Source organism: Eublepharis macularius, chromosome 6 (genome assembly GCF_028583425.1).
Source record: "Eublepharis macularius isolate TG4126 chromosome 6, MPM_Emac_v1.0, whole genome shotgun sequence".
NCBI classification, from domain to species: Eukaryota; Metazoa; Chordata; class Lepidosauria; order Squamata; family Eublepharidae; genus Eublepharis; species Eublepharis macularius.
Window position 1 is genome coordinate 22,223,882 of NC_072795.1, and position 22,917 is coordinate 22,246,798.

The 22,917-nt window shown below is 44.2% G+C and overlaps 1 protein-coding gene across 1 annotated transcript in view; it reads left to right on the forward strand.

The window, feature by feature from the left end:
• TNIK (TRAF2 and NCK interacting kinase) overlaps window positions 1–22,917 on the forward strand; it is a 350,725-nt gene that overhangs the window by 53,431 nt on the left and 274,377 nt on the right. Inside the window, exon 2 of the mRNA XM_054983851.1 lies at window positions 15,112–15,177. Coding sequence (XP_054839826.1) covers window positions 15,112–15,177 — 66 coding nt within the window. The remainder of the gene's footprint in view (window positions 1–15,111; window positions 15,178–22,917) is intronic.

Below are 22,917 nucleotides of genomic sequence, written 5' to 3' on the forward strand. Positions count from 1 at the left end.
AGAGGCTTAGTGAGGACGGCGGGTCAGACAGAATGGAATCATGACTGTTTTTCATGGAGTGGAGCCATAGAACCAAATACAGCAAGGCAGACTCATCGACAGAGAAGGAGAAAATGTAAACATGTGAGATTCTCTAGTTGAGAAGCCTCAGACACCTTTTGAGTCATACTTCCGAAGAGCGTCCCCCCACCTCCCTATCTACAACTGACCTTGGCTGTAGAATACCAAATCAGCATGTCTCAGTGAAGGGCTCAAATGTTTACTACCTTGGAAAGGATGAAAAGAATGTCCCTGTACAAACCAAGCCTGAAACCAGTATCACTGAACAGACTACTTGGGCCAAGTTTTTGCACACCCCTTTGAGTTGGTAGACTGACGGGACAAGAGAAGTCTGAGCAGCGAGATCCCGGAATGTATTCTCTCCGTCCTCAAAAGCAGCTTGCGTTATTCTTCCCTCCTTGTCCGTTTTATCTTCTCAACAACCCTAATAATAATAATGATAACATTCAGTTTATATACCGCCCTTCAGGACAACATAGCGCCCACTCAGAGCCGTTTACTGTGTTGTTGTTATCCTCACTACAATCTCCCTGTGAGGTGGGTGGGGCTGAGAGAACTCTGAAAGAGCTGTAACTGACCCAAGGTCACCTAGCTGGCTTCAAGTGGAGGAGTGAGGAATCAAACCCAGTTCTCCAGATAAGAGTCTTGCTGCTCTTAAACACTACACCAAACTGGCCCTCCAAGGTAGGTTTAGGCTGAGAAAGAATGGTTAGTCCAAGGTCTTCCAGTAAGCTTCATGGTTCTGGGGGGATTTGAGCCAGTGTTTGTTCTAGTCCTTACCCGATACTCAAACTAGCTCTCTGCTAAACTCTCCTCACAAGCCCAGTGACTTTCCATCCCAACACATTCTTGCTTTGTGTTAGCGTGTGTATGTGAATTTTTGCTCCTGTTTGCTTTTTCATGTTGCTAATCGCTAGACCTGTTGCACCAGACGTTCCTGAGGTGTCAGCAGTCTTCACAGGGCTGCAATACAAACACCCCCTCCCCTTAGCTGCTTGCATGAGTGAATTGGGCCTCTGGCTGTATATTATGATTGCTTACTGCCTTCTGCTTTTAGGGCTTCCATTCTTAAAGCAGTTGGATGAAGGAAAAATGGATAGGAAGAAAAGGAAAACTTGCAGTCTACAATGCGTGTTTGTAATGAGCTGGGGGAGGGAGGAGATTTGCTCAGTGGAATACAACACATTTCAATAAGCAATGGCGTCTCCAGAAGTTCTGCGATCTATGAAAGTGACTATATTTGGTCTGAGACTGTGCTTTGCTATCCTGCACTGGTCTCCATTTTAAGCTTTTTTCTGAATAATTTAAAGAGCTTCACCTAATGCTTACCCATTTTGACTCCTAAATGTCAGGGAGCATTTCCTGAGCTACTTCAGCTCTCTCTACTCTTGTGCTTGCTCTCTCTCTCTCTCTCTCTCTGGCTCTAGTTCTTTTTGCAGTATTAAGCAGTTTGCATCCAGATCCTTCCTCATGTAAGCAGGGCCAAGATGGAGGGTAGCTTGTGTGGTGTAGTGAAGTGGGTAGGATTGCCGCCTCTGGTTCGGGAAATTCCTGGAGATTTTGGGGATGGAGCCTGGGGAGGGCAGAGTTTGGGGAGAAGTGGGACATCAGTGGGATATAATGCCATTGACTCCAGCTTCCAAAACAGCCATTTTTTCCCAGGGGGAAAAATGTGGCCTGGAGATCAGTTGTAATTCTGGGAAATTTCCAGCCATCACTGGGAAATTGGCATCCCTAGAAGTGAGGGTCCCCAGCATGGTGCCTATGGGAGCCATGGTGCCTACTAACACCTTTCTTGGTGCCTATTAGCTGTTTTTAGAAACTGGGTGGGGCCAGGTGAGGCTCTTGCTCAGCCCTGCCTCTGAATGGCCACCAGAGAGCTGATTGGCTGTGCAGATTAAAATCACGTTGTTTCAGCTGTAGCTGCCACCATAGTGTCAATTTTATTCTGTCACTCCTCTTTCCCAGTGTATTTTTAAAATTATTCCTCTTTTCCCCTGCACTGTGGTTCTTCCATGTGTGCACCTCTTGTGGCAGCCATTTTGTGGTTGGCTCTGCTTCCTATGGCAGACATTTTGTAGTTGTGCCCACTCCCCTGTGTGAGAATTCCAAAGGCGCCCACAGGCTCATAAAGGTTGGAGACTTCTGGATTAGAGAGCTGGGCTGGGAAGATGTGGGTTCAAATTCTATGTTGGGTATGAAGCTCACTGGGTAGCCATTACCCAGTCACATTTTCTCTTTCAGTCTAATTTGCCCTTCAGTGTTGTAAGGATAAAAAAATCAAAAAGAGTCCAGTAGCACCTTTAAGACTAACCAACTTTATTGTAGCATAAGCTTTTGAGAATCACAGTTCTCTTCGTCAGATGCATGGAGGGCAAGAAGAAACTGGTCAGATATATACGTTGGATGTATCATAAGTGATCTACAACCCATCCTGGAAAATGATGCCTCTCTCTCAGAAGCCCTGGGTGGAAGACCTCTCCTTGCCTACAGACAGCCCCCCAACCTGAAATGACTTCTCACTTACAATCATGAATCGGCTAGCAGAGTCACCAGCACAGGTACCAGGCCCTGCAACAGACCCAGATGCCAGCTCTGCCCTTATATCTACCCCCAATGGCGTCAACTACTCTGTCTCTGGCTCTTACAACTGCTCATCCTCCAATGTGATATATGCTGTCATGTGCCAACAATGTCCATCTGCTCTGTACATTGGACAAACCAGCCAACCTCTGCGCAAAAGAATAAATGGACACAAATCTGACACTAAAAATGGCAACATCCAGAAACTGGCGGGAGAACACTTCAATCTACCAGGACATTCCATCAAGGACTTAAAGGTCACTGTAGTTCAACAGAAACCTTTCAAAAACAAAATCCAACGGGAAACTGTTGAATTGGAATTCATATGTAAATTTGGCTCAGTCAGGCTGGGATTGAATAGAGACTATGAATGGTTATCTCATTATCAGAAGTAACTGACTTCCTTAACAGAAGCAAACTGATCTCCATATCAGAAGCTACTGTTTGCATCTGCTCCTCCCTCCCCTCTCCACCTGTATATCTGACCAGTTTCTTCTTGCCCTCCATGCATCTGACGAAGAGAACTGTGATTCTCGAAAGCTTATGCTACAATAAAGTTAGTTAGTCTTAAAGGTGCTACTGGACTCTTTTTGATTTTGCTACTACAGACTAACACGGCTAACTCCACTGGATCTATGTAAGGATAAAAGGGAGTGAGGCAAATCACCTCTTTTCTCCTGAGGAAGGGTGGGATAAAAATGTAATAGAGGTTTCCTTTCCCGTACCAACCTGATATATGTGCTTGGCAAGGCTGCCCTAAAGATTAGCAGGTCGATAAGCAAACTAGAGTGAAACCCTACTAAATCTTGGAACTGATCACGTTGGCTTACAGAACATCTTTTCTTTGACCCCATCTGCCATATTTACTTTGCAAATTTCTGGGAGATGCTTTTCGAAAAGAGAGGTGTTAATATTCTAATGCATACACATCCTGCCAGTGAATTCAGGGTAGCATACATGGTTCTCCCTTCTATTTTATCTTCACAGCAACCTTGTGAAGTAGACTGAGGCAAGTTAACTGGCCGAAGTTCATCCTGTTGCAGGAATTGGAAACAAGGTCTTCCCAGTCCCTGGTCAATACTGTAACAACTGTAAAAAGCCCTACCACCTATGAAAGCAAATATCATTTTTTGGCTTTGCAGTCCAATTATAGGATCCAGGAAGTATTTTGAACTTGTTGTAGGCAGTGATGTGGATTTTCTGAGAAAATTTGAATTGGAAAATTTTTCAATGCAAATTTAATAATTTTAAATAATGTTAGCAAAAGAAAGTGAATGCACCATGTTCAAGGACTGGGGGTTGTCCATGTGTCACATCCCACATTTAGTCCATCTGACATGATAGATTTGACCCACAACATCACTGATAATTATAGATACAGGCTATATATGTGTAAAGTGGAAATTTTTCCACAGATAAACATAGCTTTGGAAAATTTTCCACCCCACATCACCACCTACAGGAAACGTGCTTGATATGTTGCAGTGTCTGCTGTGAGCCTTTCTAGACTAACTGTGAAATCTTAAGCACAGTTGAAGTCAATTGACTTAGACCGGAGTAACTCTGCTTAGGGTTTCATTGCAAATCCACTGGCCAAGGTTTGTTGCCCAACACTAGAAAGTTGCCATTTGTCATCAACTGTTGTCAGGAGTGCATCCTCTATTTGTCTTAATGCAGATTAGTTATTCCCAGAAAGTACTTTAATCACCAAATTGCAAACCACCGGTTAGGCAGTTTATAGGGTGAACAATAGACAAGGGTAATCTACTCTATGTTGGTTATTTTCATTACAGAGGCACGAAGTTTCTTTTTGCCTCTCCCGTAGAGCTGCGAAAAGTTCAGAAGAAAGCCAGCAAATAATTAAGTGGCTGGAACACCTTTCCTGTGAGAAAAGGCTAAAGAGTCTGGGACTTTTCCGTTTATAGGGGGAAAGTCATCTAAGGGAGACATGAGAGAGGTTTATGAAATTATGTATGGGATACAGAGTGACAGTCTTTCTTTCTCCCCTAAAACTAGAACTTAAGAGCACCCAGTGAAGCTGATGGTCAACAGTTATAGGACAGGCTAAAGGAAATACTACTTTACTCAACAAGTAATTAACAGTGCAATCCTATGGAGAGTTACTCCAGTCTAAGTCCATTGACTTCAATGAACTTGGACTGAAGTAACTCTCCATAGGATTGCACTATAAATTGTGGAATTCGCTGCCAGTGGACGTAGGGATGGCTACAAGCATAGGCGGGAATTAGACTTATGGAGGAGAGGTCCATCAGTGGCTGCTAGCTGTGGTGACTGAAGGGAACCTCCACCTTCAGAGGCAGCAAACTTCTGAATACCAGTGCCATGAGGCGACATCAGGGGAAGAGGTTGTCCTCTCTGTGTTTTCTTGTTGGCCCTGTAGGATATCTGGTTGGCTGCTGTGTGAAGCAGAATGAGGGGCTAGACGACTACTGGTGTGATCCCCTAGGACTTCTACATTCAGGCTGTGATCTTTCACATACAGCACAAATGATTTAGTACTTGTGAATGAACTGGAGGGGTACAAAACTGTGAAATAAAATGTTCCCTTGCTCTGTTTATCCAGAACACAGGAAAAAAATATTATTTTTGATGGTGATGTGAGGAGATGTGTGTGTGTGTGGGGTGGGGAGAACCAAGATATAGAGTTAATTTTCCTCCTGTTGAAGGCTTTTTTGGGAAAAGCAGAATCAAGGACCAGACAATTGTTAGCTTAAATAAAGACCAACCGTGTATATATATTCTTTGTTAATAGCTAGCATTCTGTTTTAGTTGCCATGGCTTTGCTGAAATTGTAACTGCTAGCGCCAGTAGCTGAGAGCAAAATGTCATTCACTGCATTGCTGTAGGCTATTAGGGTACTTTGATTGTGGTTGTAGGAAATGGGCATAAAAGGGGGGGAAAACCAGCACGCAATGCCTAAATGCTTTTTAAAGATGAAGCATTCTGTTTCTTGAAAATGGTTGTGCAGGCAGAAGCTGGAGAAGGGGCTGTAGCTCAGTGGGGAGGGCACATGCGGTGCGTGCAAAATATCACACATACAGTTGGTGGCACTGTTAGAAGATAACAGGGCTAGGAAATACCATAATCAGAAACCCTGAAGATCTATGATCAGTCGCTGTAGACCAGTTTTGTGACCCTGCATAAGGCTCTCTAATCTATTTTTCCGTTTAAAGAAATGGCTGTTGCCTGCAATTTATGGCAATTAATGCTGAGGATTCTGTGCTTTAACCCTCATCGAGGAGATGCAGCTCAAACACCCTTTCTGTTGGTTTGTAGCAAGGCTGCCATCTTGATCCAAAGTGAAACGTGCTTCTGGTTCAACAGAACTGCCAGCCAGTTACTTGCACATTTGGAAATTAGGTGGGCGTGCACCAATATTGAAATCTTATTGGTAGTGGCGCACAGAGACTGGAATTCCTTTTCTATCTTGTTGCAGAACTTAACTATTTCAAACACCATTAAAAAAATTATCTCAAACCTTTTAGATCCCCTTGCAGCTTGTTTTCACTTCTCAGGGTTTTTAGGCTATGGTTTTTTGGCTTATTTCAGTGCTGATTTTAGGGTACTTAAGATTTTTAAACTTGATGCATCTTATTAGTGGTTTTAAAAATGGCTGTTTCTATTTTTGTCTTACTTTTTTCTGTTGGCTTGTTGTTTGCTACCTAAATTGTAAGTCACTTTGAAAATAGTTTTATGCAGAGGTGGGATATAAAGGTTTAAATAGACTTTGAGGCTTTTTTGTTTGTTTGTTTCTAACCACTTATGGAACAAGGGCTTTGTGGATAGTGGCTGACAACAAAAAGAGTGAGTTTTAGAGTTGAGTGTACCTGGACTCCCCACCTCCTTTTGAGCACTTGGTTAGTATAGATGTGGATACCAGCTTCAAGATGGTGAAATTGGAAAGATGAAGAGATGGTATATTCAGACTTTTGGAGTCTGAAATACATTCTGTATGTGTACTAGGTTGCTAGTGTTCCATTTGACTTGATGTCTGATTTTAGCTGATTGATTTCATCTTGTACCATATCCCTTTAATTGTGTGTGTTTAACTTTGAGCATATGCTACCCTGTGGATACTTATTGGATGGGAAGGTGAGGTAGAAATATAAAACCGAATAAATAAATAAATATAGGGAATGAAGGATGAATGTGCTGCAGTGGTGACGGTGTTGGATTGGGATTGGAGGTATCTGAGTTCAGATCCCCAGCTCAGATATAAAGTTGCCTTGAAAGCCTTGGCTGGGATCCAAGCATCTTTGTCAGTGGGTGGCTTGGGGGCCAGCAGTTGGAGTATGCATGGAGATGGATCAATGTGTGAAATACAGACTGCACCTCCTTATGCGATTACCAGATTGTCTTATGAGCACACCCAGACTGGCATCTTTTGCATAAACAGTGTTGTAACATGTACTTGTTTAATCTTGCAGTACTGAATTCTGACTCAATAATTCAGCGCTTGGATTCAGAGGACTTTGGGGTAACTCGTTTGTTGATGTGGGATGGAAAATTTTCCAATGTTATATTGTTCCCTGAAAGAAATGACGCATGGACAGACCGCAGTGTTTCTACATGGTCCAGACTTCTACATGCTGTATTTACTCTCTTTTGCTAAAATTTGCTAATATTATTTAAATAATACATTAAATAATTCAATAAAATTATTTATTTCTCAGAAAACACACACCACTGTCCTGAACTGTGGGTTGGAACCCAAAAGGAAGTCATGACTCTTTATGCAGGGGCTTGGGAAGCCTGGAGAGAGGAGGAAGAACTAGGTAATCTGGGAGAGGAGGCTCAATGGCAAATCCTGATTTGGATCTGCAAATCAGTGGCTCACTAATAAAATGTAAACTTCAGTGTTCGCTGAGATCCGATTCCTGCAATTGTATGTTGGAGATGGGGGGAAATAGCGTGGAATTTCTTTGCAAATGACTCCTGAAAGTATAGGAAGTTTGGAAGCAGGCTGCACTTCAAAATCTTTGATCACCACTGTGGTAATCTTATAACAACTCCTTGAGGTAGTATTAACCATGTATTGAACATCTGGGATGGAGTGGACTGTGTAAGGCCGCTCACTGTACAATCCTAAACAGTTACATCCTTCTGTCTGTCTGCAATTAGTGATACTATGGTTGAGCTGAGCTGAGATTTGAACCAGCGACTTCCTAGGTCATCGCTCAGAGTTTGAGCCACTAAGCTTTACTAGCTCCCAGGTCAAATGCCCAGCGGTATGCTTGTGCTTCTAATTTTTTTCCTATTGGTTGCAGCTGGAAGTCTACTGCACGTATGTCATGCCCCATGCTGGGATCCCAATCCTTGTTGGCAAATCCCCTTGTTGGGATTGGGATCCCAATCCTTGACTAGCAAAAAAAGGAGAGGCCCTAAGAGAGTCTGTACTGCATCCAGACTTCTATGTTGGAGCAGCAGAGACTTACTCCTAGCAACAGCATCCTATTGCTAATTCATATTTAGAATGAGATCTGTTTATAACTCTTCCGTCCTTCCTATTGATGCCTAGGCTGGTGCATTTTAGCCTCATTCGCTGATGTCAAGCTATCAATTTCATGGCAAGCTATTAAAAATGCATTTGTATGGGAACATTTTTTAAAAAGAAATTAAATGTCTTTTTTTAAAACATGGTTTCAGGCAGCAAGAGAAGGCATCGTTTGAGAATGGCCAACCGCTGCTTTTTACTTCTCTTTGTTCCTTCAGCCTCTCTGCCTGAAACCTGCTGCTGTAAATGGCACAAAATGCCTTTTAGGTTTATAGAAACGTCCCACGTCTTTGTCCATTTTGAGCTGCTCGCTTCTGTGTGAATGGTGCTGGGCCAACTGTGCACTACATTCACCTCACCGTCCAACTGTGCACTGCATTCACCTCACCTCGTGGCACCTTTCCAGCCAGGAGGCCCTTAACTCCTTCCCAGCAGCTTCTTTTCAGCCCATTCGCATTCCTGGAACTTTCTCTGTAGCCTATAGTGATGTGAAAGGCAAAATTAAAATGGCAGCTCTCCTGTTTCTTGCTGTAGAAGTGATGTGACCTTGGCCAGCCCAGGTTTTCCTTAGCAGGGCCTGAGGGACACAACCTGAACATGCTACTGATTGTGTACAATGTAGGAATCAATCTCCAGCATTTTAAAAATCCCTGCTAGTATTTCTTTCTGACCTAAGCTAGTATATCTGTACCAGAGCCGGTTTCCTTTTCAATAGTGTCTCCTGTTTTTTGGAACTGGCTCCGTGGCACCATCCTTGTATGTTCTTAGGATATGCTGTAAGTAGGGTTGCCAGGCCCTCTCAACCTCCCGGCGGGGAACAGGGGCCTGGCACTTACCTTTGGGGAGAGGGGGGTGAGTGCATGCAGAGCACGTTCGCGCCCCCCCCCACGCGCAATGATGTCACTTCTGGAGAGACGTCATCGCGCGGCCCCTGGGCAGGGTCATTTTCCTGCAGAGAGGCTCCTGCTCTCTGCAGTGCCGGAAATGGGCTGTTCTGCCGTGGATCGGGCCCGTTTTTGAGGCACTGCGGAGTGCAGGAACGTTCCTGCGCTCCACAACGCCTCAAAACCGGCTCGATCCACACCAAAACGGGCCTGTTTTGAGGTGCTGCAGAGCGTAGTAGCACTCCTGAACTCTGCAGCTGCTGAAAACGGGCCTAGTTTGCCATGGATCGGACCTGTTTTGAGCGCTGCAGAGCGCAGGAGTGCTCCCGTGCTCCACAGCGGCCCCGATTCAGGCCAAAACGGGCCCGATCCCGGCAGCTGTGGCACACAGGAGCGCGCAAGGAAACTGCGCCCCCCTACTGCTCAGGTAAGTGGGGGCGGGGTGTGGGAAGCAGGGGTGGTGGATCTCCCACCCCCACCAGGGATCTGGGATCCCTAGCTGTAAGCCTGTTTTATTTGCTAGGGCATTTAATGGGGTTTGAGATGCAAGTGTTTCCTAGACGTTAAAGGTTTTTTTATTATTATTATTATTATGAATGGTTTTAATGTAGAATTATAAACATCCTTGAGCCCACATGGAAAGGTGAGGTATAACTATTTCAACAAACAACAAATAAACTGAGTTCTAGAGAGGTTGCAAGATTCCTTGGAAGCTTATCTGTGACTTCATCAATCATATTAATAGCAGACTTTCTTTGACAGCCTTTGTTATCTGCCCACTGTAGCTCTTTCCCCTGCACTACACAGCCAGGGCTGAGAGTTGGGTGTATTTTAGTGTTAATATTCTATTGGGCAATGCTAAGTCTTCATAGGCCTGGCCAGTCCATATCAATACAAAGCCAAGGTGGTGGCATAGTGAGTGTTGGATGAGGAGTTGGAAAAATCCAGATTCAGACCCCCATACCATCTAGAAGGATGGTTGGGTCAGTTTGGGCATTCTCTTAGCCTTAACTGAACGACATGGTTTTGAGACACCCACCTAACAGATACCTCATTGGCTTTTAGGTGCAAACTCAAAACATCTTTGTTCATTCAGGCTTTTGGACAAGTTTTATCTCTTGTTATCTCCCTGCTGATTATGTTGATGTAGTATATGTTGCTTTCAATGCTGAATTATACCTCTGGACTTATTGATTGCTGTTTTGAAATGCAAAGGGGGGAATTTGTTGCTGATGTTGAGTTTTTAATTAATTTACTGGTGTTATTTTTCATTTTAAATCAAATTGTTACTGTTTTATGTTGTTAGCTGCCTTGAGCAGAGTTTGGGATATAAACATTTCAAAAAACTAAAGATATGTGTGGGGTCAGGAACCATATATATATCACCCTGAGCTTTTTGGATGCAGAGCAAAATAAAAAATTAAGCAGGACTACAGATACATCCTGCAACATGTCTTTTAAAGTGCATAGGAATTGCTTGGCAAATGATGCTGGAACCTTGGCAGACAAGTTGATTTTCCTGACTGATGGAAGTTTGAAAATTACAGCCAGGAAAAATATAAGGACAACCCTAACTACTCTCCTGGTATATACTTTGTTTACATACAGCAAACTTTCTATATTATGTTTGTATCCACCACATACATTTTCCTTGGCAACTAAGACTTTCCAGGACTTATTTTCTTCATGTTTTTTCTCAGACTTCCCTTCATCCCTCTCATTTCCCAACTGCCACTAACTGACTTTAACTGACTTTAACAGCCTTAGAATTTTCAAAACTCCACCAAACTGGCACAGAGTTTATGAGCCCAGCCAATCACAGCCATCCCTCTTTCATTCACAATCTCCTCCTTCTAAACACACAATCTCAACTGAATGTTTCGTATTACTTTTCAGTTTGGCTATTTTTTTTGCTTAACTAAAACCCTAATTTTGTCACAAATGAGAAACAAATGTAATAACTACAAATATAAATCTGTCCTTTTGATGCAGGGAAACTTAGCCTTCAGTCCAACATACCTGGCTAGAATTACTTGAGTTTTGGTCAGCAAAGGAAGCATATCACTACCAACTAGGACTGCTAGGTGCCCCGGTGAGGGCGAGGGATCCCCTGTTCCCAGCCTCTGCCCTCTCCCCACGCCCCTGACTGGCAGGGGGAAAAGGCCCAGGGAACAGGAATGGGAGGCAAAAAACCTCCCAGTCCAGTATGCGGCAGGTGTTTTCCTGCTGGTGGTGACAACGTCACTTTCTTAAGTGAAGTCGGCGGGCACGCTCCTGTACTTCATAGGGCCCCAGTTGGCCCCTGTGAAGCCTGGGAGTATGCCCGCTGATGGGCACAATGAAATCGCTTCCGGAAGATTGACCAGGGTAAAAGTGCCAGGTTCCTCCCTCCCCTCCCCTCACTGCTGGGAGGGTAAGGGGACCTGGCAACCCTAGTACCAACCCACAGTGTAAGTAGGAATATAAAGGCCTCCTGGTTTTACTCCAGCTGTGACAATGACAGTGGAAGAAAAGTGCATTATTTATTTATTTATTTATTTATTTATAGGAAGAAAGGTGCATGATTGATTGAAAGATTCCCATTGGGTCATGTGAAACTTGGGGGAGGGAGTCTCATCTTCCTTCCTGCTTGCCTTGCTGACCAAGCCATATACCAGACAGTCTGCCATGGTTGCCAGTCTCCAGGTGGGCCTGGAGATCTCCTGGAATTAGAAGTGATCTCTAGACTACAGATATCAGTTCCCCTGAAGAAAAAGGCTGCTTTGGAGGGTGTACTCTATGGTGTTATATCCTGCTGAGGTTGGTCAGCCTCACAGATCTCCAGGAGTTTCCCAGTCTGGAGTTGGCAATTCTACAGTCCACCCACCAGCAATGCTGGCACTGCTGCTGCCCCCTTCTGTCCCCTATCTGTCAGTCCACCTGGCTCACCCACCCAGCAGCTTCCAGAGGTTCATGTGTGGGATATATGTGTTTGTTGTTAGCAGCTCCTTTTCCCACAGGGCACCTTACACAAAGGCAGCTGAGAGGGGGTGATGATAGGGTTGCCAGCCTCCAGGTGGTAGCTGGAGTTCTCTCGGAATTACAACTGATCTCCAGACAACAGAGATCAGTTTCCCTGGAGGAAATGGCTGCTATGAATGGTGAACTCTATGGCATTATACCACATTGAGGCCCCTCCCCTCCCCAAGCCCCACCCTCTCTAGGCTCTACCCTCCAAATCTCCAGGAATTTCCCAACCTGGATGTGGCAACCCTAGGCGATAATGTCAGGGCCCACATGCTCATCCCTCTGTCTTTCTACTCACTGCTTCATGGGGAGCCATGTTAGCACCTAATATCCCTTACCCCATACACCTGGCTGGCTTAAGGGGTAACAGCAGTGGCTTCTAGAGGTGTGCATCCTGAAAATATTTGGGTTTCCCACTTTGGGTTTACCTGAAGTGGGAAAAAAATTCAGAAATACCAGAATTCTGAAGTGGCAAGCCGCTTTGGAATTCTGGTATTTACTTGCTTCGGTATTCTCCGTAAAGATTCGGAGCATACTGAAGGGAGGGAGAGCAAACCCCTACCTCCCACCCCCCTCCCGGGGCAATCCCTCCACCCCCCACCCACTTACGTGGCTGGCAAGGAGAGGGGGAGGGTGATGATTAGCTGGCCGGCAGCAGCACGTGAGAGGCTGGGATGGCCCGGAGCCAGCTCTTCTGCTGCTGCCGCTGTGGCCCACACAAGGCCGGGATGGCCTGGAGCTGGCTCCTCTGTCACCGCACCACCTCCTCTGGGCTTGCAGCGGCTTGCAGGGTAGTGGGGAAGGCCTAAGCCGCCTCCTCCAGCCCTTCCTGCCCCTCAAATAGACACCACAGCGTCCATTTGAGGGGCAGGAAGGACTTTCTCCGCCTCCTCCACCGCCCTGCAGGGAGCCATTGGAGCCGCTGTGCCACCTTCTCCGGGCCTGCAGGGTGGTGGGGAAGGCTGGAGCTGCCTCCTCCGGCCCTTCCTGCCTGTCAAATGGCCACCATGGCGGCCATTTGAGGGGCAGGAAGGGCTTTCTCCGCCTCCTCTGCTGCCCTGCAGGGCGGCAGGGAGGGCTGGAGCCACCATTGGAGCTGCTGTGCCACCTTCTCCGGGCTTGCAAGATGGTGGGGAAGGCTGGAGCTGCCTCCTCTGGCCCTTCCTGCCTGTCAAATGGCCACCACAGAGGCCATTTGAGGGGCAGGAAGGGCTTTCTCCACCACCCCGTGACCCCACAGGGCGGCTGGGAGGGCCGGAGCCACTGCTGTTGCTGCTGTGCCACCTTCTCTGCACCTGCAGGGCGGCGGGGAAGGCTGGAGCCACCTCCTCTGGCCCTTCCTGCCTGTCAAATGGCCACCACAGTGGCCATTTGAGGGGCAGGAAGGGCTTTCTCCGCCTCCTCTGCTGCCCTGTGACCCCGCAGGGTGGCAGAGAGGGCCGGAGCTGATCTTGCTGCTGATGCTGCCTCCACCATCAGCAGCAGGGCCAAGGTAAGTGGGGGCGGGGGCTGGGGGGTTGGAAGGGCCTTGCCGCTTTCAAGTGGCAGGAAAGGGGCCCTTTAAACTCGGCCCCAAAGCATTACGAATGCTGGCCCCAATTTGGAAATCCTGAATCTTTACAGATTGGGTCCGATTTGGATATTTTACCTGAATCGAAAACCTGAAGCGCACACCCCTAGTGGCTTCTACTTCACCCACCCGCCTGCAGCACGCTCCTCTGTGGAGGTGGCTCTCACATTCTTCCTTGACCGAAGAACGGTACACTCCTTCTATCTGGGATGGTCGTCCTCTTCCACCGAGCGCGCAGCTTCTGGAGGGATGCACATGGAGCGGTGAGGGAGGAAGGGGACACCTGCCTAGCCAGCCAGATCAGCCGAATCAACCCTGGCGACCAATGGGGTGACAGATGTCGCAGCCAGATCGCCCTCACATCCGTCCTGTCAGCACTCTGACAGCTCCTCTCCATCATCTGCATGTGGCCTTCCCTTTCCCCCATCATCAGCTTCCTTTTTTATCCCTGCCTTGGCCTCTTCCTGGGCTGCATTTTCTCGGGACTGCAGATAATTTTTTCTTTCTCCTAATGTATTTTTAATGTGTTCAGATTTTTCTGCAAACCTGGAGGGAACCCCTAAGTTTTCAGAATTATCTGTTTAGTGTCATTGTGACCCAGATCCGAGGATTTCTGCAGATGAGGCCACACGTTGGATACTAGAATATACAAGTGGGGGACACACAAGGACTTGCAGGAGGCAACTAATTTTCTCCTCCCCCACCATATCCTCTTTCCTTGCCTTGCCTTTCCTGCTTCTTTCTCTCATTCCCACCTACTTTTGTCTACCCCATCTTCAGCATTCCCTCCTCCTCACTGGTAGCTTCTCCCCTATGGCCCAGTTGTGTGGTGCCAGTTAAACCAAGCTTGGTTGCATAGTGGGGAACCTACAGGAACTTGCAGGGGTGGGGCTACTTTGCTTGTATCCCCTTTCTTACCCTATTTCCTCTTTCTCTCCTCCTGGCTGCCTCCATATTCTCACCTTTCCCTACATCCTTCTTTCCTTCAACCCTACTAAACACTTTGCCTTTTATCTTCCCTCCATCTTCATTTGTTAATTTACTTCATTTATACCGCTCTTTCCTTGACTCCATACTGTCCTCACAACAACCCTGCAGAGTGGTGATTTGAACCTGGGTCTCCCAGATCCTTCTCTGAAACTCTAACCACTACATTTCACTGGGATTTTGTTCTAGGGTTTATAGCTGGTTCGTTAACCACAATTTGTACTAATCATAGTTTGGCGTGATGGCTGAATTCACGAACCATGGTTTTGAGGAGCACGGTTCCCGCAATTGCCCAACCATAGAAACATTAGAGAGAAAGTCCTCTTCTCTGTGAAATAAAGGCACAAACTTGGGTCTCCCACTAAGTATGATAGACTAACCAGAGTTCATTACTTGAATTGTGGTTCATCTCAACATCTGAATGCAGTCAGAAATGTTATTTGAAGGAAGTTTTAAATATCTGTTGTTGGTTGCCTTAATTCCTTGTTCTTCCCCCTCTCTTTTAGGATCCTGCAGGCATCTTTGAACTGGTTGAGCTTGTCGGCAATGGAACCTATGGACAAGTCTATAAGGTAAGGATTATGAAACTTTTTGGTGCAGGAGTTTACTTGCTAACAAATTCTTTGCTTATCTTTGCTCTCCATTCCTATCTGTTTCTGACTTGAAGAGACCTGGTAATTTCAGCTCCCCCTGCCACCTGCTTGAAACATGTCTGATTGCAAAACAGAATGTTATACCCCTCTGAGATTCTCTTATTGTTCTTTGGGACGCTTTGAAAGCCTGTTGTTGTTGCTTAAACTTCCATCAAGAAGACGAGAAACCTGGGGCAGTGATCAGTCACTGCCAGTGGACGTTCTGGGCTGATGAAAAATAATGTGGTTGCTTCATGGTGTTAGTAGTAAAGTTTCTAGACCACAACTGAGAGAGCACAAATCTGTTTCATTGCTGTGCAGTAGCCAAGGAAGATTTGATATAAATTCCCCTCCTCCTTCCCTTTTGATCCACTCTCTTTTCTCACCTGTTGTGGGGCAAGAAAAGAACCCTGCTTGCTGTGCTAGACAGAAGAGGAGCAGTGGGACAAGGGAAACCATGACTGTGTCATATCTTGCTGATGTGGGCCTCTTGGTGACAGGCATGTTGTTCAGGTTGTGATCCATGAGCCCTAATGGGTTGGGAGGCCATTTATTCCAGTATCTGTATTATTTCCTGTTGAATTTAGATGATAATTCAAGGCAGGGCTACCCTTATCATTTGGCAGATTGATGCATCCCACCTTAGGCAGTAGGTTTGATGGTACTGTGCCAGTACTCTGTTACCAAAGTGAGGAATGCCATTTGTGCTTTCTGCCTCTGGCCCCTCAAACGTCTTAGGCCAAACCATCTTTGAACTGTACCTGGTTGCTGCAGAGACTCTTGTCTCCCCTGCTGGCCATCCTGACTTTGTAAAACATCCAGGGAGATCTCTGCTCCCTGCATTATGCCCTGTGAATGGAGGAGCACAAACCAGAACAGGGGAAGCCCACACACAAATGTTTTTCAGAAGAATGGCTAGATTAATTTATTTGAGTTGTTCTCAGGAGGCCAGTATTAGTTTCAAAAGTATTGTCTTTTAGCTTCTGTTTTATCCTGTTACTTTCTTGGACATAGTTTTAAATTGTAGCTTACCTCCAGTCTCCACTCTATACTTCTTTTGAGGTTTTATTTATTTAAACATACATGTCTCACCTCATAATAGAGTGCCGTACTACTAACACCACATGTTTTCATGTAAACCAGGGCCTGCAGAAGCAGTACATTTGCTTTCATCACTTAAGATACAGAATTCTCCTTTTGCCTTCTTTCAGTTCCTTCCCCAAATAAGAAAGTACATTTATATATCTGTCAGGAAATAATTATTTTAAATTCTGGTTTCTGTATTCTTCGGATTGTTGCTAGCTAATCCCTTCAGTAAGGATATGGGAAGAATGTAAGTGAACTAAGAATGAGTGGAAAGGTAGCATTAACCCATTGCTGTGGTCACATTTTGCAGTGCCTTCATTAACTTTCTGTATATCTCTGCAAAGGAGAGATTTCTACTGAGTGGCTATTTCCCCCCCTCCTCATTTTGTTTAATTTCCAGCTGCTTTGCCCCAGTTTGCCAAGGCTATAAGAGCATTAGAGTGCTGTCTAAACAGTTTCTCTCAGCTGGTAAAATAACGGCAGAGGTTGACCTACTTCTAAACATGTGCATATTTCTAATAACTTCTGCTGGAAAATGTGACTACAACATCCTTTTGAAAGCATAATATTTCAATGGAAAAGCAGAATAGGAAATGTTATCTCTCCAAGCTTGCATGTGTTTTTTGTTCCTCTCCCTTCACTGAGGCTTTACTGTTTGTTTTTGGATGAAATTTTGGATGTTATGATGGAAGTTTGAATATTTAAAACATAAAAATATGAGCTGTTTTCCCCCCTCCTCCAGATTCTAGTTATTTTATAGAGTTGCTTTGGGAAGAATAAAGGAAAGATAAGTGCAACTATTTTTAAATGAAGCAAAACACATAGTACAGTCAACACACTGCTAAGTGCTGGGTGAATGCTAAACTGTGAGCCGGATCAGGAGACATGCACCTGGATTACACCATATGAGTTGTAGTGGGTGGGCTCAAAAGTTCATCTTTCCTTTCCACCTCTCTCTCATCTAAAAGCTACTGAATGCCACACATAGGTGTAATGTTCAGATATCAGGGCTCACAGGTATATATCGGGTAGCAGACTTCTTGTTTTAGTGTGGAAAGCTGGCCACACTGTTACCAGAACTGCTCTATTTGAATGGGGAATTAGCTAGCAGTCTGGAACTAAATTTAGTGCGGATCTTTTAACCAATATATACCGGGGTCCCTCTCCAGACGCTCATGAAATAAAGAGGCAGACTAAATAACGATACAACATGTTTTACTAAATAATGTGGTGTATGGCTGAACTAGCACACGCATACAAAATCACACACAAGAGCTAGGAAAACAGAGTAGTAAAATAGAGACCGTTGCATTAGCGGGGTAGTAGCCCACTTGAGAGCGATGAAGCTGGGTATACTCACAATCCTGACCTGGAGCAAAGACATAGCAGCGAGATGAGATGGTCTAATGCCTGCACTAGATCCAATATAGGGTGACAGCAAGGAGTCTGGATAGGAATGGCACGCACACCATGTGGCCTGGGAGGCCAGCTTAAATACCCCAACGTACCCTTGGGCTGGTGCAGTTCCCAGTGGTTCTCATGGGTGGAACAAAGGTTCTAATGGCTTTACAACTACCCTGGATGGGCCATCTTAGAATCTGATTGTATTATTGTGACACCTTGGGAAGAGGGGACAAAGGAGGGAGGGGGAGATCCGAGCGTGTTGGATGGATGTTCCAGCGGACAGGGCTTGTCCTGTCGTCATCATCTCTGGAATGTGGAGGCTGCTTTGAGATGCATTCCCTAAGCGCTTGCTGGGATGGTCGGCACTTAGCTTCTTCTCCGGGGCGGCTATTAAGATATGCAGAGCAAGGCGAGGCTCGCCGCTGCGGACGTGGTCTGTTTGCTTCTCCGAAATGGCTTCTCTCAGCAGGCTGTTCAGGCTGGTCTTCTGGCTGTCTGGGAACATGGTTGCTGGCTGGGCATGGCTGGGGCTTGCTAGCAGGCTGCCCGGGCGCGAGGGCAAGCTGGGTGACCGGCCCGCGGGAGACTCCAGGCGGGGTCTGGCCAAGGGATGCCTGGTCAGGCTCGCTGGAGGTCTCCCTGGCTGGCACCTGGCTGCTAACAGCGCGGCTTGGGCCCAGGTGAGGCAGGCTTCCATGGAGGCAGGAAACAGCATGTACAACACAGTCCATAGCAGGGGTAGGAGACAGGCACAGTCCGTGGTAGATAATAAACAGGCAGGAAACAGACACGTGTATTAAAGCGCACACGTGCGAGGCAGTCTCTGGTGTAGCAGTAAAACAGCAATGCAGGAAACCCAAACACAGTTCATGGCAGGCCTTGGTGCAGGAGAGGGGGGCTACTTGGCAACAACACAGACACAGCTAGTTTGGTATAGTGGTTAAGAGTGGCAGGACTCTAATCTGGAGAACCGGGTTGGATTCCCCACTCCTCCACTTGAAGCCAGCTGGGTGACCTTGGGTCAGTCGCAGCTTCTCAGAGCTCTCTCAGTCCCACCTACCTCACAGGGTGATTGTTGTGAGAATAATAATAACACACTTTGCAAATTGTCCTGAAGGGCAGTATATAAATCGAATGTTGTTGTTGGTATTATTATTATTATATATTCTGTTTGAATGTTATGACTGCACAACAGTCATTCAGTAAAATCAGAAGTGGGACAGACACACGGAGTGGATTGAGAGGAAAAACATTCTCTTCCTCCCATACTCTGCTATGCATATCGCATCCACATCACCCAATCCAACCCCTTCTTATGTTTCAAAGGAGGTGGTGCCCAAACTATTTGCCCTCATTGTTTCTATTTATATAAGAGAGTCCTATTTTTTCTCATACCTGTTCCTAGGCAGTTCTTGTCCCTGTATTACTCCTATTTCCCTTTTGGGTAGGTCTTAAATGTTCTGTTTAATGCTAAGAGCTAGAATTACCACTTCGGTTTCAGTGCTTTCCCCCTGGACCTCTTGGGGATTTTTTTTGAGTGGGAGTTATGAATACATTTTACCTCTCGTGCTCATGTATGGGAATGCATACTTATGAACACTAAAGCATTAGGGCCAGCCAGTTCGCAGGCTGTAGTTGATGAGGTTCGTTTTAGATTCTTTTTTTTTTTTGAAAAATTTTTTTATTGGGTTAGAATCCATTATTTTTACATTACATTCAATTTTCCCCAAATTTTTCATTCCTAACCCCCTCCCTTTCCCCCCCTTTTGTTGACTTCCAACAGCTTTCCCACCCTTTGTCCCTTTTCCCTTACTTCTATTAAATTCCTCTATCTTAAACATATATACATTTTCTATTATATTAAGCAGTACATCCTTAACTACTTTTCTCATTATATACCCAAACTGTAAGTCTTTGTTTCCCTCTTAGATAAACAATTTATCCCCTTTTCCAGTTTCAAATATTTCTATATATCATAAACCATAAAAATCTTATATTTAAATCAAACAATTTGACTTATTTTCTATGTATTCCTCATTCTATCTTTTTATGGTAATTCTATATAGCACATCACATAGTCAATCAATTTGACTCTTCTGTACATTCAGTTTGGTGCATATAAATCTTATCAAAGAAAGAAAATATTGTTAGTTATTCACTCCTTATATTTAAACCTTATCATTAATTATTTTCTGTCAATATTCTATCTATTAACCTCTATATATCTAATTATATATCAATCTGTTAACTGCTTATTAATTCACATTTATCTCTTCCTCCCTCGGTAAAGTCACCCCCCTCTATTATACTTTTATTATACTTCAGTAGTTCTCAAACTGCCACAGTTTTCCTCCCACCTCCCATTTCTTCTCCAGATATTGTTTCAGCTTCTCCCAGTCTGTGTTAAACTGCCCTGAGTCCAGATTTCTCAGTTTTCTTGTCATCTTATCCATTTCTGCCATGTACAGCAATTTGTAGATCCAATCTTCAATAGTTGGCACTTCTTGTACTTTCCATTTTTGCGCATACAAAAGTCTAGCTGCTGCTGTCATATAAAATATCAACGTCCTGTATTGGGCTGGAATTCCCTCCATTCCCAAGTTCAGTAGCAGGAGTTCTGGGTTCTTATTAATTTGAAATTGTAAAATTTCACTCATTTCTCTTATTATTTCCCCCCAGTACTGCCTAGCTACCTCACACGACCACCACATATGATAGAGGGAGCCCTCATGCTTCTTACATTTCCAGCATTTATTAGAAGTATTCAAATTCCCTAGCGCAATCTTCTTTGGTGTCATGTACCAACGATAGATCATTTTGTAGATGTTCTCCTTGATATTAGTACATGTCGTTGTCTTCATTGTAGTTTTCCACAAGTATTCCCATGCCTCCATTGTTATTTCTTTGTTAAAGTTTATAGCCCATTTCACCATTTGTGTTTTAACTGTCTCATCCTCGGTATACCACTTCAGCAGTACTTGGTATACCTTGGATATTCTTTTCTTATCTTCTTTAAGAAGGGTCTGCTCTAGTTCCGAATTCTCTATTCGTATACCTCCCTTTACAGAGTCCGAATTATATAAGTCTCTGATCTGTCTATACTGGAACCAGTCGTAGTTAGGTGATAGTTCCTCTTGCGTCTTTATTCTGAGTTTGGATGCTTCAGTTTTAGTTATTTCTTTGTACGTTAAACATTGTTGTTCATTATCAACAGCTCTCGGGTCTATCACCTCATACGGAACCACCCACAAGGGAGTTCCTTCTTGTAGATAAATTCTGTACTTCTTCCAGATTGTGTATAAACTTCTCCGTACAAAATGATGCAGGAACATCGAGTTGACCTTTGCTTTGTCATGCCATAGATATGCGTGCCATCCAAATATTTTTTTATATCCCTCTAGGGCTAGTAGTTTCTTGTTCTTTAATGTCATCCATTCTTTCAACCAAACTAGGCAGATTGCATCATGATAAAGTCTCAGATTGGGCAGTTGCATTCCGCCTCTTTCCTTTGCATCTTGTAGAACTTTCACTTTCACTCGAGGCTTCTTGCCTGCCCAAACAAAATCTGATATTTTTCTCTGCCATTTTTCAAATTGTTTAGAGTCTCTGATGATTGGTATTGTCTGTAGCAAAAACATTACTCTTGGTAACACATTCATCTTAACTGCTGCAATCCTACCCAACCATGACAAATTCAATCTGTTCCATTTAATCAAGTCTCTCTCTATCTGAGTCCATAGTTTTTCATAATTGTTTTTGAACAAATCTATATTCTTTGCAGTTAATTCGACTCCCAGATATTTCACTTTGCTTGTTACTTCACAGTCCGTTGTTTCCATTAATAGTTGTTGTTTCTGCTTGATCATGTTTTTGCATAGTATCTTTGACTTCTTTTTGTTGATATAAAAACCTGCCAAATCTCCGAACTCCTTAATCTTATCAATCACTCTTGGCATGTTCTCCAGTGGGTCCTCTACAATTAACATTATATCATCCGCAAATGCTCTGACCTTATATGAATAGTCCTTTATTTTAATTCCACGAATTTCCTCATCTTGACGTATTTGTATCATCAGAATCTCCAACACTAAAATGAACAATAATGGAGACAACGGGCAACCTTGTCTTGTTCCTTTACTTATCGTCAATTTCTTAGTCAATTCATCATTCACCACAATTGCTGCAGTCTGGTCTCTGTAGATTTCCTTAATTGCTCTGATGAATCTTTCTCCCAGTTGTAGCTTTTCCATAGTGGCAAACATAAAGTCCCAGTTTAAATTGTCAAACGCTTTTTCAGCGTCTACAAAGAAGAAACCAACCTCTTTGTCACAACGCTTGTCATAATATTCAATAGCATTGATCACTGTCCTTAAATTATCTCTTATTTGTCTGTCTGGCAAAAAGCCTGCTTGTTCCTCCTCTATAACTTCCGAGAGCCACCCCTTCAATCTCTCCGCCAGTATCTTCGCAAAAATTTTATAGTCATTGTTAAGTAGCGATATGGGTCTGTAATTTTTCACATTAGTCAGGTCTTGGCCCTCTTTTGGGATCAATGATATGTTCGCTTCACTCCAAGTAGCTGGAATCCTTTGATCCCTTAAAATTCCATTTATCACCTCTTTTAGGAATGGTGCCAGTTCATTAGCCATTACCTTATAAAATTTAGCCGTAAGTCCATCTGGCCCTGGCGCCTTTCCTAGATTTGCAGATTGTATTGCCTTACTTATTTCCTCGTCAGTTACTTCGCTGTTCAGCTTGTTTCTCCAAGCTTCCGAGATTTCTGGAAGTTTGGTCTTCTCCAAATATGACGCTATTGATTCTTTATTCACTTCTTTCTTATTATACAACTTAGCGTAGAATTTATAAAAGGCTCTACTAATGGTAGTCTGCTCCAAATACGTTTTGTTATCTTCACAAATTTTATTTATTATTTTCTTTTCCCTTTTCTTCTTCAATTGCCATGCCAGGTACTTCCCAGGTTTATTAGCGCCCTCAAACACTTTCTGATTCAGTCTTTTAAGATTCCATTCCAATTCTTTATTACTCATTGCTGTTAGCTGTTCTTGAAGTATTTTAATTTCTTGATATATTTTCTTTTTCCCTGGTCTCTTTTTTAGCTGCGATTCTTTGGCTTTTATTTTCTCCTCAATCTCTTGTCTTTTCTCCTCTTTCTTCTTTCTTGCTCTACCA